This window comes from Salvia splendens, unplaced genomic scaffold (genome assembly GCF_004379255.2).
Source record: "Salvia splendens isolate huo1 unplaced genomic scaffold, SspV2 ctg1161, whole genome shotgun sequence".
Taxonomy (NCBI): domain Eukaryota; kingdom Viridiplantae; phylum Streptophyta; class Magnoliopsida; order Lamiales; family Lamiaceae; genus Salvia; species Salvia splendens.
Genome location: NW_024598713.1, coordinates 45,620 through 62,338, shown reverse-complemented (window position 1 = coordinate 62,338; position 16,719 = coordinate 45,620). Strand labels below are relative to the sequence as shown.

General features: G+C 31.8%; 2 protein-coding genes across 2 annotated transcripts; one reads left to right on the top strand and one right to left on the bottom strand.

The window, feature by feature from the left end:
• Positions 1–9,846: 9,846 nt before the first annotated feature.
• On the top strand, positions 9,847–13,086 carry LOC121788841 (THO complex subunit 4D-like). Its single transcript, XM_042187441.1, has 7 exons — positions 9,847–10,049; positions 10,625–10,853; positions 11,643–11,786; positions 11,870–11,938; positions 12,239–12,426; positions 12,525–12,578; positions 12,715–13,086. The coding sequence occupies exons 2-7, from the start codon at positions 10,653–10,655 to the stop codon at positions 12,890–12,892; spliced, it is 834 nt and encodes a 277-aa protein (XP_042043375.1). The 5' UTR covers positions 9,847–10,049; positions 10,625–10,652; the 3' UTR covers positions 12,893–13,086.
• Positions 13,087–13,743: 657 nt separating this feature from the next.
• On the bottom strand, positions 13,744–16,601 carry LOC121788845. The gene is made up of 5 exons (XM_042187443.1): positions 15,786–16,601; positions 15,210–15,268; positions 14,960–15,088; positions 14,563–14,698; positions 13,744–14,398 (listed from the first exon to the last, which is right to left on the bottom strand). The coding sequence occupies exons 1-5, from the start codon at positions 16,482–16,484 to the stop codon at positions 14,033–14,035; spliced, it is 1,389 nt and encodes a 462-aa protein (XP_042043377.1). The 5' UTR covers positions 16,485–16,601; the 3' UTR covers positions 13,744–14,032.
• Positions 16,602–16,719: the final 118 nt, after the last annotated feature.

Below are 16,719 nucleotides of genomic sequence, written 5' to 3'. Positions count from 1 at the left end.
ATTTGATGAGATTAAAAAAAAATAATTTTTTCCATGCACTAAATTTTTAATCGGCAGTTTCATACTTGAATGCATTAATCAAGAAATGAGACTGTTCTCATTCTAACTGAAAGGTTAAAAACGCTATGTGAAAGGGATTTACGTGGAACACATAGTGTCATTTTTAATTATGACAATAGGAAGAGTTTGTATATTTGAATTCAAGAGACTCTTAATTATGAATGGAATGACAAGCGTCTTGCACATTTGAATCCAAGAGACACACATTCATATCACCATCCAACAATATATAAACGAGCCCATACATACACATTCTCAACCTAAAAATTGAAAAGGAACGGACGAACGGTGGTGGAGAATAAAGGGGAATAAAGGGGGATGAAGCAGCACCGCTGCAAAACTCATTTCTCTTGACGCTAGAATGAAATTCTATTTACTAGGTATGATTTGTACATTTCAATACTACTTATATATTTTTCTTCTAATTTTCAAAAAACCTGACATTTAGAAAGCCTTTCACTAATAGAGATCCCAATCACGACATTAGCTATAGCCCTAACTATCAGTAAGGATTATCAAGTAGGCCGATCCAATATAAGATATCGAATACATATCTAAACCCCCGAAATAGAATAAGTGATCAACAAAGTAAAATTGAACTTGGACGGAGGAAGAATTTTATTGATATTTGGCTCATTTGTTGGTCATGATGAGTATATTTTAAAGTTAAGGGTTTAGGATTTAGGTTTCAAGGTTTTAGTTTTTAGTGTATAGGGTCACTATATTGCAATGAAATGAATGTTTTGAAAGATGATTGAGGGTAGTTAAAAAAGTATAATGAATATTATAGTGGCAATAATCTAATTTTAAAGATTTATTTTAATACTATAAAATTATCTATTTGATAATCTCAGTGTGAAATAGATAATTAATTTAACTATAATTTATATTTTCTATCTTCTATCAATGAAAATTATTATATTCATAAACTCGCTTTTGTATGGCTGCGTGAATATTATTTAATACTAATAATTTATTTATTTTTAGTATAATTATAATCTTTCTAAAATTGATATGCACACTTTAATTTAATTTCAGGTTTATTATCACAAATAATTATGGTAAATAGTGTTTAATATGCACCATACATAAATATATTTTGAATTTTCTACATTCTCATTACTAATTAATTAATGAGATTAATTATGTTGTTTTGAATGTTTCATTTTTATTTTTTCCACTTCTTGATTCTCAATAATTAAATAAATTTTCATTCACATTAACTATAATTAGTAGTTCATCATATTTATTTAAAAATTTATAAAGTTAATTTCACAGTTGTTTATAATTTAAACAAAATATTTCATAATTGGAAGAAAAATAAAATGGACCGTGCATATTAGAAATCTATTTTATAAAAAAATAATATTAAATAATTTAATGATTCTAAATTCTAGCTGTGTCATTTTATTTTATTTTTGTCTGAAATAATATTTATTTGTACAATTTTATTAAATACAAATCAGTCTATTTACACAAAAAATACTATAACTTACCATTTAATGTTTTATTTTACTTTTATTATATTGACTATGCAAAATGTATATTTTTCATTATTGTCACAAAATTTTAGAGTCTTCCCTACATTAATTATTACATAAATGGTTCCAATGACATTCAAAATCAAAACAAAAATAATCATGATATAATTTTAAAATAGTTCTAACACTCACTGACTTTAACCTTAAAATGGTCTTAGATGTACAACGTTTTTGCAAGTTTGGGTACATAATACTTTTAGTAGGTCCACAAAATATTTGTTGTATCTGAAAAGAAGATTAAAATATGTGGTGGGTTTACAATGAAATTATGGAATCATTCTAGTATATTGTTTGTAGTAAAATTACAGAATTTACTAAATGCATATTTTATTTAAATAAACCACTTTATTGTTGAACCATTGAGTGAACAATTTATTTTTCCAATAGTATAGCACATATTCACAATTAAACATTTTTGCAAGTAAATTAAATTGAACACACACACACACATATATAATATACATATATATATATATATATATATATATAATATGTGGAAAATAATACAGTACATTATTTTTGTAAAATGGAAAAATGACTCTGACCGTGAGACTAAAAAATAAAGTAAACTTACATCACACAAAACAAAAAAACCTAAAAATTGTATAATTACCACTTCTCCTAATGAGATTTAAGATATTTTTTTATCAAAAGCTATAATTTAAGATTGCACTGGTGAGACACGTCCTAGTCGAGCTTCCTTTCATTGCAATATAGTGACCCTATACACTAAAAACCCAAACCTTGAAACCTAAATCTAAACCTTAACTTTAAAATATACTCATCATGACCAACAAATGAGCCAAATATGAATAAAATTCTCCTCTGGAACCAGTTCAATTTTACTTTGTTATCACTTATTTTATTTTGGGGTTTTTAGATCTGTAACATTTGTAATTGTGTGCAGTAATAGGAACATAAATAAACAAAAATAATAATAAATCAATATATAAATAATAAATTTGCACAAGAATCACTTTACAGTCGATATTCATCATCCTCATATTTATTTTTTCATCAAACTATTCCCGTCAATATACAACGATTACCAACCCATTCCGACTCTGCGACACAACAATGAAGTAGCCGAAGCTATAACTCCCAATAAACACATGCCGATTGTCCTACCTAAAATTCATCTTCACCATCTGATAAATTAGAAAAACAAAGGCAAAAGTTTAATATCAAAAATAAAGAACAATTCACAATCACAAAATAACTAATCACAAAACAATTGAAAGCGAATTGAGGATACAAAACAAACATTATTAACACATAAACCACAAAAAGGAATCATAAAATAGAAAACTGACTTCATGTTATAATAATATAGATGAAGGGTAAAAATACCAAGTGAGTAAATTTCAGCAAAAATTTCAACGAAGAATGTAATGAAAAAAATGTAGGAATGGTTGGATTATAACATAACAAATGCCGTGTATTTATAGTAAAAAAAAAGAATTACGAACGTCTTCCTAAACTTTTCACTTTTCCCATTCAGAATACGAATAAAATAAAACATTTTAACTTCCCTAATATTGGAATTTGTAAATATCGAAACCTACAAAAATGTTATTAATATTGGGTCCAATTAATTATACGACATAAGTTAAGTTAGATATTTATGAGTAAATAACGGTTACATCTCTCTATGCATAACAACATTTGATAGAATTTTATGATTGTGCATTAAATTTTAAAATTCATGATTATACATTAAATGTAAAATTGGCATTTTCTAATTTTTTTTCCTAACGTTTGAGTGTTTTAGTTATGATAAAACTAATTATCTAAATTAGTTTATTAGAATTTGCCTTTATTTATATATTTATTGCGTATGTTGATTTAATCCATTCTGAAGTAGAAATCTCATAGCAATTTGCCTGTTTTTTATGTAAAACAATTATACGGAGTATCTATCATAGAGTTAATGGCATATATCTCATTCAAAATATGATTTTCATGGCCGGTAACTATAGTTCAATCCTGAGCCCCTTATGTAAATATTCATGGCAGCCAATTAAAACTTTCGACCGTTTCATCATCAATTTCATGAACAGCGACATTTATTCCAAATTTCTCATGAAACATTAAAATTGATACCATTAATAGCAAATTTTTAATAGAAATACATTTCATCAATTTTAATGAAAAAGGACATTTCAAAATTTATAAATATTCAAATTCATGCCCAAAACTTGTAATTATTCAAAATCAAGGCCAAAACTTATATGTTTCTTTTTTTTGCATGTGCATGTCTAGATTCTAATTTTAAGCTTAAATCAGTTTTTATATAAATTATAGTTTTTGTTATCTTGATCCAGAGTCTTTATTTCCAGTATTAATAATATTCAATGAAAGGTGTGAAATGATTCAAAGCATGGGAAGGCATGTCTATATTATAGTTTTTAGTCTTAAATGTCTACATTATAGTATCTAAATTATATATTTAAGCTTAAATGGTAAATACCCCAAAACTCCCCTTTTATATATGTATAGATTTAGGGAGAATACGAAAAATTCAGTCTATCAATAAATTTAAAACTACTCGTACAATATAGTACAATATAGTACAATATAGTATAACTTAAAATCAACCACTTGAGCCATAAACCCATAACCTAGTCTTTGTATTATTTTATTAGATTTATATACCTAGAGTATATAAAGCTAATAAAATATTAGGGGAGGGACATAACATTGTCGCAAAAAGCACACATATATAACTATAATTTTAAAAAATATGTATAACAATAAGATTATTCAAAGGAATGACGAAAAGTATCAATAACTTTTTTAAAAATTTACATACCTGAGTTAGTAAATTCAATCAAATCCAATGACCGTTACTTATAACTGAAAATGTTTATTATCAATTATATACACAATTATTTACAAATATTGAAAAGATTCATAACTAATAAAAAGTTAAAATCTTGCCTAAAATTTATAAATATTCAAACGACTAAATTAATTTTCTACGTGCACTATTTTAAAAATGTGGATATACTTTTATGAAATGATAAATAATATTATTATATCAAGTTCTAAACTCACAAATTATATTAATAGTAATTTATTAAACCAACAAAATCTCATATAATTAAATACGTTTAAAAACTAATAGTTGCATTAAAAAAACGTTAATTAGAACACTTTTCGACCTCTATATACGTTGTGGCTCCAAGTTGAAATATCTTAAATTATATGTTTCAATTTATTTAATAAATTTATTATTAAAGAAAATTCTATATTTTAAATATATAAATTTTTTGGTTAGTAAATATAAATATGGTTTAATAATATATATTGGGTTGCGTTAGTGTGCTAACTAATTTACAGTAATAACTAATAACTTTCAATTATGTGTATTAAAATTATCAACACAAAGACATATTATATCAATACAACATGCAAATTTAAATATCAATACAAAGACATAATTTATCAACACAAGAAAGATTGATAATTTATGTCTTTGCATGATATTTTTAACATACACAAATTGATATTTAGTTATTAGTTATTACTGTAAAAAGTTAGTATTTGATCACACACCTATATTTCGAGTGTTTATATTTCAAAACAAATTTATAAAATTCACTAATTAGTTATGATAATTCTATATCACTTATCACCTCGAACATTAACAAATCCACCGTTGGTTTAGTGAGATAGTTGTTGCAACGGTCTAACCAACTAATCCTCACATTTTGATATTGATACTATAGTTCCTCACTTTTAACCATACATAAATAAAGAAGTGTTTTAATGCTTGGTTGGATTCATTAAATTAGTATTTGATTATGTGCACTATCATTTCAACATTTTATTCAAAATGATCATATCATGTTATAGTTGTAAATAAATGTCTCGGCTTTATCATATTTTGGTTAAATATTATCTCACTCATGCATAATTATATCCTGTCATTTTTTAAGTTCTACCAAAAAAAAAGGTGTTCAAAATTGTAGTATAACATTTTTAATCCACAAAAGATTGAGTAAGACATTTTTTACTATTATAATGTGATGAATTTTCAAATAAAATGATAAAATGAAAATGACAGAATCAATAATTTACATATTTTGATATTTTAAGAATACCATATTAGCCTAAGATATTCCAAATTTTATCTGTTTATATTTATCACATATACGATGAAGTTAATTAACACCCAACACAAATGTTTGTTATTTTTATATTTTTAGTCCTCTTTTGATAGTTTGCCTAAATAAGATATCAAAAGTAAAAAAGTCAATTATAAAACTTCGGATAAAAATAAAAATTCTTTTACTATAATTTTCACTCCAATTCCCACTATTTTTACAATAAAAAAGAGAAAAAGCAAAAATAGAAAGAAAAAAAAACCCACCCTAGCAAAACCCCAACAACAAATCTCAACCGGTCAAATAATAAATAGAAAGAATTACTCCTTCCATAATTTGATCACGAAACTAATATGTAATGATTTTGGGAAATGTTCCTTGAATCCTAATGCTCAACAAAACCCCAATAACAAATCTCAACCGTCCAAATAGCAAATAGAAAGAATTGCACCTTACCTAATTTGATCACGAAACTAATTTTGTAATGATTTTGGGAAATGTTCATTGAATCCTAAGGCTCTGCATGATAAATAAAATTTAATAATTAATGATTTCAGATAAATAGTTAAAAAATATATTATATGATAAAAACGCTAAAACACATAATAATAAAATTAATAATTAATGATTTTAGATAAATAGTTAAAAAAATATAATATAATAAAAACGCTAAAACACATACCATAAAATCATGGAAAACACATTCCAAGATGACAACATTTGATTTGTCGTCCAGGTTTGGTCTTTTTAAAAATACATACACCGAACTTTGATGACTGATGAAGTTATGTAGATTGTAGATCATTGAGGAAGATGAATTCCATGACTTCATTTTTCTTCTGGTAAGATTACAATATTAGCAAAACATACAAAAAAGAATAAGTTAAATAGATGAATATAAATACTCCATACTACTATCTCATGACCGTAGGGATTTTCTTAAATTCTAGAAAATACTCGCCAATTTAAAAACAAAATTTGGTGATGTTCGTGTCTGTAGGGATTTTCTTAAATTCTAGAAAATACTCGCCAATTTTAAAACAAAATTTGGTGATGTTCGTGTCTTGTTTGTTTGGTTAGATTTTTTTCATTTGTATTTATAGAGGTTATATCTACGGATTTAAATTGGATACATTAATTCTGTATTAGTAACAATGTTCAAGGGTGCAACGGTTTTCATTAATTAGTTAAGAGCGTTTCAAATTAAACGTTAATTGGCTATTGAATCTTTCCAAAATTGAATATCAAATTTAATTAGTCTAAATTAATAAAATTACTAAATATTTAAATTAAGGCTAAATCTCAAATAAAAGGGGAGTTTTGGAAAAATTTAAAAGAATGCCATTTTATTTAAAAAATTGTATTAATGTTAAAAAAACAATAAAAATTATGTTAAGGTTACAAACGTGTGATTAAAAGGGCCTTTAAATTTTGCAGTTACATAAAAAACGTGTGTGATTAAAGGGTTCTTAATTTTGCAATTACATCAGCAACGTGATATGAAAAAAATAAATTAAATATATCTTCATATTAACATTACCATGATTTGTAGTACTAAATAGAAGTCATGAGTTTTTTATTTCTTGTACTAATAACTAGGGAAAGTGAAAAAGATAATACTACTATTAGAGAGTGAAAAGTGAAGATGGTCATGAAACTTTGTTTGGACTATAAAAAATTTATTGCATTTAAGTACTCTAAATCCACTCACTCACATAAAATGTTTCATTCGATTTACAGCGAAACTATGTCTCCATTTTATGTAATTTTCTGTCTCTTCAAAATAATTGTTTTAACTTGTGGTTAAGGATTTTGTTCACAATAATTTAATATAACATACACATTTTAAGGAAATACAATGTACCGTGCATCGCACGGGTGTGATACTAGTTCAAAGTAAAAGCTTGAGCTATTATCGAAATAAAGGAAAAATTATTTTAAGATCCAGTAAGAGAAAAATCAAAGTTTGTAATAAATGGAAGATTTGATTTGCTAATAAACTTGAATGGGCCGTGATTTTCTTAAATATTTTAATATGGAAAAAGGAGATATATGGCTTGAGTACTACCGTATATATAGAATGACATATTTAACCTTTTTCATTTTACTTGCTACTTTTGGTATAATTAAAATAATCCACATGGCTTAATTTAATCCCGCTAGATTGCCAAATCTAATAGTCAATAAAAAATATACTATGTCCGACTGTAAACAGGAGTCTCATTTCTTTACGACATGAGTTTTAAAAAATGTTAAGAAAAGTGGGTGGAAAAAATTAATAGTATATGAGTCTCACTTGTATTTATTAATTGTAAATGAAATGTGTATAGAATGAGTTAGTGGAATGTGATGACTATTACCATTTATATTATAAATTGAACCAGGACTCCTATTTGCGGACGGAGGGAGTATTACCTAATTTAGTTATTATTTGCTCACATCGATATTTAATCTTTTCTATTTTTTATTTCTATTTTCAATATATATTATGATTTTGAAAAATATATGTACTGATATTGTTTCTCACTTTAGTTGATTAATAGGAGTCCCTTTGAGTTCGACACGAGTTTTAAGAAATACAAAGGAATGTAGGTGGAATAAGATAGTGGAATGTAGACATATTTTTATATATTAATATTATAATAAAATATGAGGAGAATGAGTTAGTGAAAAATGAGGTCAACCTACCATTTATGATAAAATTGAACCAGAACTCCTATTGGCGGATGGAGGAAGTATATTGGTCAACCGGGACTCCTAATAATAGACAAAAAAAGTAATATTATATGAGATAAACCACAATATAATGTATCTATTATCTAATAATATAAAATTGAGCCAATATACATTATCACGGATCTATTTGTTTTTATAAATACAAGAGTAAAGGCCAAAATTGGTCCTGAACATATAGTCATTTTACGATTTTGGTCATAAACATTATCTTTTGGATTTTTTGGTCCTGCACATATGGACATTTGATCATTTTGGTCCTCCGTCAATATTTCTGTTAAAAACTAACGGTCAACATTATCTTTTGGATTTTTTGGTCCTGCACATATGGGCATTTGATCATTTTGGTCCTGCACATATGAAATTTTGATCATTTTGGTCCTCCGTCAATATTTTCGTTAAAAACTAACGGTCAACGGCCGATTTTTGACTAAAACAATGGGTTGGGTTGGGTCGGGTTTGGGTTACACGTTAAGAAAAAAATAATATTTTCTTAAAATCTAAGCATAATATTTTCGTTAAAATCTAAGCATAATATTCTTAAAAAATTAATTAATATTTTTTAATTAATAAAATTAAAGTATAGTATTTTTTAATTAATTTTTTCATGAATTTGAAGAAAATATTATGCTTAGATTTTATTAAAAATAATTTTTTAATTATTTAATTTTATTATATAGATTTAATATTAGTATACTTTAATTTTATTGTTTTGATTAAAAAATGATTATTTTAATTTGGTAATTTTTTATTTTATCGTGTAATATCATGTTTAAATCGTATAATAACATCATGTTTTAGTCGTTATAATATTTTTAATCAACAAAAATAACTATAAATTAAAGTTTTATAATTTTTTAATTAATAAAAAATAATTATTTTTTTTCTTAACGTGTAACCCCAAACTCGACCCAAACACGACCCGACCCGACCCAACCCATTGTTTTTGTCAAAAATCGGCCGTTGACCGTTAGTTTTTAACGAAAATGTTGACGGAGGACCAAAATTATCAAAATTCCATATGTGCAGGACCAAAATGATCAAATATCCATATGTTCAGGACCAAAAAATCCAAAAGATAATGTTGACCGTTAGTTTTTAACGAAAATGTTGACGGAGGACCAAAATGATCAAATTTCCATATGTGCAGGACCAAAATGATCAAATGTCTATATGTGCAGGACCAAAAAATCCAAAAGATAATGTTTAGGACCAAAATCGTAAAATGGCTATATGTTCAGGACCAATTTTGGCCTTTACTCTAAATACAATCAAACAACAAATAAAATTAATTATGACTGTAAACACACTAATCAAGGCCTAACGGAGATAATAAGAAATGAAAAGCCCAACTGCCCAATAAAGCCCATATATTCTTATAAAATTATATTTTGACGAAAAATTTCTATTGCGTCGTCCTATTTTATTTTCACCTCTGAAACCCTAGCTCCTCTTCATAAACTCTCCTAGATTCGTAAATTCACGACTCGCCCTCAGATCTCTCTCTATTTTTGTTCAATTGCGTGAGTTTTTTTCCTGAGGATCTTCTAATACCGATAGATCGAAGGATTTCTTTGCGTTCCTGCCTTCTGCAAGCCGATTCTAGGTATTTTTTTTATTTCGCGATTTACTCTATCGATATGATTTTATATGTTGCTATCAACCACTTGTGCTGATTTGACGTTGAGGTGTTGAAATATCAAATATTGAATCCCTTTAACCCATATTGGAATCGATTTTTACTCTAAATTTGCGTTTTAATTTGTGCAGTGTGTATTCTTCTCGTTTATGTCGAATTAATTTAACCAAAAAATCATTTCTTATTTCGTTGCCAATCGACGATATATTTGGATTTTATGCGTAATTCTTCGTGTGTTGACTTTGACTTAGTTAATTACTACTCCCTTCTTCCCCTAAAAATATGAATTTTTGAAATGGAATGAGTTTTAATGTAAAATTGGAAAAGTAAGAGATAGAAAGATTAAGTTAGTGGAAAATGGGTCCCACCTTGGGAAATAAATTTCATTAAATAGAAAGTTTTTATTTTAGGGGACGGAGGGTCTACTTTGTAGCTTGTTCTAGCTGATTATTACTTATATCAATTTATAGTTTTACGCGAGTTACTTTTGTGTCTGGAAATCCTGCTGATTAATTGTGCTTTTGCCGTCTCTTGTTTTGCAGTTTTCATTACTTGAAATCTTTGTTGTCTATGGCCTCTTTGGATATGTCCTTGGACGATATGATAAAGGGTAGAAAAAATACTGTTAAAGGTGGCAGAGGGCAAGGCAGGCCGCGGCGCGGTCGAGGAGGGCCTGGAGGGTCATCCCGAGGCGGAAGGCCTCCATTTGGCGCTCCTCGCAGAAATCCCCTTGGAGTGAATGCTCGACCTTCAGCCTACACTATTGCTAAGGCAAGCTCGATGTCTTATGCATTACATAGACCAATCTGCTATGCTGTATTACCTCAATGAAGGTTCTCTAGTTTTATAAATTCAAATTTGAGAGGTTTTGGACATATTTTGATCGTGGGGAGATGCCCACAACTCTTCAGAAGGAAACAACAATCATATTCTAGAGAATGCTCTAAGTTCGTGATGGTTCTGTTCTTATGGGATTTTGTCAAGCAATCTGCAAGGATGTTTGTGAAAAGTGAGAGATTTGATGGAAGTCTACTTGTCATCTTATGTAGAGGAGCATCTTAGGTGATAACTTAAGATCTTTCACCAAATTAAAATCCTAACATTTTGAGGCTTCAACTTTCTGCTATAACTGTTAAATCAAGATCTCTAGAGTTTGTATTGCCAATCATAAGAGGGGAATTTGTGAAGGATATCTGCTGTTCTGTGATGGATGCCATCACCATACTGTGGAATACTCGCTGGCCGAGATTTCTGTTGTATCTCAGTTCATAGAATCTTTCAAATGTGGTTTTCCTTTACCGAACTTGAGAACTGGAGCTCTCACCTTTGTATGGCACTGACATGGTGTGGGTCAAATCTTCATCCCCATATCGACCAATTTACATATCTCAATTTTCAATGGACTTAGATAACCAATCTTCTTTAATCATTTCCATCTGACTCCTTCCTGGATCTTGATGATATCTACTTTATCTACAAGAGCGATAAAATATAATTTTCTTGTCATATGCTGACAATCGCTTTTCCCAATTCGAATATGTTTTGGTTTGCTTGCATCAGTCATTCCGCAGAACCAAGAAATTGCCATGGCAGAGTGGTCTGATTGAAGAAAGTCTTAAGGCAGCTGGGCTGTCAGGATTGGAAGCTGGTACAAAGTTGTTTATTTCGAACTTGGACGCTGGGGTTTCCAATGAAGATATTAGGGTATAACTTTTGTGTGCCATTTGACAAATTTTTTATTTTGAGTGGTCTCTTTTGGAAAATTGCTGAAGAAGAGTTACACACAGGAGCTGTTTTCTGAGATCGGAGAGTTGGTTCGGTATGCCATTCATTTCGACAAAAATGGGCGCCCAAGTGTAAGTTTATATTTTCTTTTGATATATTCTTCAATAGTTATGTGAATAATATATTCTATCGATCTTTTTAATGGCTACATAGGTTTATATCATCATTATATCTGTTTCACCTAGCTTAGGATGCCATTTTGTACTGTATATGTATTTTATTTCTCTGAAATGTCGGGCTGAGTTGAAGTGTTTTGCAAACTGCTCTTAATCAGACTCTTTGGGATGCACTATTAGTTTGGCAGTGCTCTCTCTTTACTTGATTACAGGCGCTTTTCCTCCTAATTATTAATTCCATTAATTGTTAAGCAGGGTTCAGCTGAAGTTGTTTTTGCACGACGGAGTGATGCATTTCAAGCACTTAAACGTTACAACAATGTCCAATTGGATGGAAGGCCTATGAAGATAGAGATAGTTGGTTCCAATTCAGAGATCCCATTGTCGGCTCGTGTTAATGTAGTGGGAGGAGCAAATGGCAAGAAAAGGACAGTTGTCATGTCGTATGTGACCAAAATCTTTCAGAAAACATGTCCATTCTATGTTATCTTCCTTGAGAGTTTTTTTTAGTTTCCTAACCCGGTTCTTGCTGTGTTCTTAGGTCTGGACGTGGTCGCTCAAGAGGTGGTTTTGCACCGGCAAGTCGTGGTTCTGGGTAAGCTTCTATTTTCTTGGTTCTTGCATTATGAGATGTTTCCAGATGTGTTCTTCAGTTACCATTGCTGCAAAATTTCTAGCTGTTATGTGTCGAATAGAGGATTAATTTTGACTGAAATCTGAATGAATTCCAGACAAAGAGGTCGTGGAGGTTCTATTACTGGACGCAGAGGTGCAGGTCGTGGCAGTGGACGTGGTCGTGGTGGAGGCCGTGGTCGCGGAGGTGCACAATGGAGAAAGAAGGTTGAGAAATCTGCTGATGACCTTGACAAGGAACTCGACAGTTATCACGCGGAGGCAATGCAAACCTAGAGATGGGCTCGAGCTATTCACTTGTCGAGATGTTTAGCTGTACAATCTGGGTGTGCTTACAACTGCTGAAGTGTTCAATCTTTTCATAATGCTTTGGATGATATTTCTTTCAGTAGCTGGATGATGCAACTGTTATCTTAATAGTAAAGTTCTTTGCTTTTTATAAAATAAAATACAGTATGTTTATATGTTTATTCGGAAGCAGCCTCCAGAATGTGAAATATGCTGTATGCAAATTTGTGTCTGCAGTTTATTAATCGGAAGTTTTAAAGCAAGTTTTATGTTGATTTCTATGATACTGAAATCTCAGTTTGGAAATTATCAAATGTAGTTGGACTATTATTTTGTTGGACCGTGGCTAATATTGGATGTCAGAGATGCAAAAGTCAAAAATCTCATACCATTGTGTTTTGGGTCGTTATTGAGTCAACTTGTTAACTACTCGACTCAATAAGGGTAAACACTATCATGACCTGTTAAGATAACTCCAAATCTGAACATGAATCCAATCACACGAACTTATTAATGATATGAACCATCTTGGGTCAACCTGATAAGTAATTTAAGTACTAACAAAATCAAACATCAAAAATCAAAATTCTCATTTCACTCACGCCGCGTACACCTAACTCAAATTTTAAAATAATAAATATTAATAATATTATAATATTATTTTTTAATGGGTAACCTGATACGAACAGCCCAACAAAAATCAAAATGTTCTTAACGAGTTAACCCAATAAGCATTGATCCAAACTCATTAATTTTGTACGAATTCGTGTCAGGTTATCGTATACCAAAATTGTTAGCCCTAGTGTGGTCAATGGCTTAATGTTTGAGATCAAAGTGTCTCGGACCAAAAGTAAAAACTGTGTTTTTGCATTGAATTATCTTCATGTTTGCTTACAGCTGAACAAACGAAAGTACAATACAACAATCAACAGTTCCCGATGAAGAAAGAATGCTATGAAATCTCAACAGCACGTTTGCAAAATTTACAGCTGAACAAACAAAAGGAAAAAAAATGCATACTTTGCAAGATTTACAGCTGAAAAAAGATAGTATAATACAACAATTCCTGTGCATGAAAGAATGGTAAGAAATATGTAGAGATTAAAGCGGCAACTATGCTTAATGTGATCACCTTTCTGTTGTTGATCCAGAGCCACTTGCCGAGGCAGAATTGTCCCTCTTGAGCAACAGCTTCCCGGACTCGCTTTTATGGAAGAGTTTCTCAACCGCTTCATTCCAATTGTCCCTAGCGTTCTTACAAAATGATTTATCTGTTTGTTCTTCCGGCCCAGTGTCATCTTCACGAGGCTCCTTGCCTGCTGAAGATCCCTCCTCTGGGGGTTCTTCTTCAGCAGACGTCACCGCGTGAGGTATATTTAGACTGACAGCTCGCTCTAATGCATCCTTATGTTCTTTCTCTAATGTTAGAATCCGCTCGAACTTCTGCACTTTGGGTGGGGTTGTTATGACCTCTGCATCTTGCTCCCTTAAATTCTGCAAATATAAGAATTTGGTGATATTTTTGGCAAATACTATCATCCATATTTCTTAATTCGTTGTGCTCGACAGCCTCCAGATGTTTCGAGATCGAGAGCACCCACATAATAGGAAACACAGAAGCAAAAAGGAAAGAGAATAATGGAACTAGGTTTACTTACACCCAAGGCCTTTTCTGCCTCTCGTTCTATCCAGATAATAGCATGATCGGATGTAGCATTGCACGACAAGACAATATGCTCAAATCTGCCATCAACAGGAATAGCGGTCCTGACCTCTGGTGGAAATCTCCCACACCTGTATCGAGCAGTGTTTTCACTTTCAGAGAGAAAAGCGAGAGAATGTAGGTTGATACCTCTTAACGAAAGCACTCAATCTGACCGCATAATGGTGAGGGAAAACCCCGGTAGATTATAAATCATAAAGCACAATTTTTTCAGAAATCATTCTTCCTTTAAGCACATCAAAAAATGCAGAGCAGATTATGAGTACTACTGTAAACTGCATAGATGATTTGTGCTCCATTACTTAAAAGCAGGGCTAAATTTGCTAATATACCGGCAAAATTTCCTCTCGACGATGTGATATATACGGCCAGGAGCATATAGTCTTCTTGGATCCCTGAGTTTTCTACCTTCAGGTATGAATGTATCCCTCAGACAGACCAGAAACAATAAGCAGGGCAAACTGTCACAAAGCATCAACACCACGACGATTCATACGATATTTTGAATGTACGTATCATCTAAAAGGCAAACCCGAGACTGTAATTCTGTAAAGCAACACTTGTAATCTTTTCATAACTTACCAGAAAATAGACTTGAAGATATCCTCCAATGGTGTGGGTGTTCTGGGCAAGAAATCATCCTAAACAGCAAATAACATAGAAGCTCTTTTCAACAGTGAAAAATGATACTGAGAAGTTAATGAAGAAACACAAATCCAATAACAAGTTTTTCTCCATTTGAAGAAAAAACATTCCTATTTCCCACTCATTCATTCAATACAGCCTAAACTAAGCCCTAATTTAGGCAATTCAATCGGTTCATTCAATACAGCCTAAACTAAGCCCTAATTTAGGCAATTCAATCGGTTCATTCAATACAGCCTAAACTAAGCCCTAATTTAGGCAATTCAATCGGTTCATTCAATACAGCCTAAACTAAGCCCTAATTTAGGCAATTCAATCGGTTCATTCAATACAGCCTAAACTAAGCCCTAATGCAATTCAATCGGTTCATTCAATACAGCCTAAACTAAGCCCTAATTTAGGCAATTCAATCGGTTCATTCAATACAGCCTCAACTAAGCCCTAATTTAGGCAATTCAATCCAGCCTAAACTGAGCCCTAATTTAGGCAATTCAATCAGAAATCGGCAATCACCTGCAAAATAACAGAGTTGATAACATCGGCATACTTGACGGCCAAATTGAGCGACATACACCTCGCCGGCGCCACCGCATAGCACTTGACCAAGCTCCTCGGAATCCCCCCCAACCGATCCCCGTGATTGACTACAATCACAGTCAACAAAGCGGCAACACCTGAGCCCAACGAATGCCCCGTGAAAACCATCTTATAGCACCTCCCGCTCTCCTCCCAGAGGCGCCGCAGCGTCTCCGACTCGGCGTTGAGCAGCCACGTGGCCGACTTGAGGAGGCCGTAGTGCACGTAACCGCCGTCGAACATCTGCTTCCCGAGCCGATTGTCGAGCAGGAGCTTGTAATCGCTCTCGCTGAGGAGATTGAGGCCGCGGATGGCCGTGACGATCTCGCGATTGTCGTGATCGGCGTAGATCAGGTAGGGCGGGGCGTGGCCGAGCGTGTGGTCGTAGGCGACGCGCTTGACGACCCAATCGGGGTTGAGGCGGTAGCCGCCGGCGGGGGCGTACTTGGGGGAGAGGAGATCGGGCTCGTAGACGGCGAGGATGAGGCGGCAGAGGCGGGGGACGGAGTAGAACTCGTCGGGGGTGGCGGAGGGCCAGCTCTCGCTGTCGTAGGAGCCGATGTAGGTGCAGCGCTTCCATCCCCACCGGAGGCACCCCAAAACGACGACGCATTCGACGCCGCAAGCTACAGACATTTCAATTCATGGAAGAGTTTGTTTTAGAAGCTCAAGCGGTGAAGATAATTAGAGAGAGCGGAAGAAGCTTCCCGTTTGTGAAGCTGTAAACCTATTCACTCTTTCCTTCTATTTCTGATTAACTGATTAAACAATTTAATTAAATGCAGAAAATCTGGGATTCCATATTCTTTTTAAATGCAGAATGTAGAAAAAAAGGTTATTATAATAGGAAATTTAAGGTTATTTTTACTTG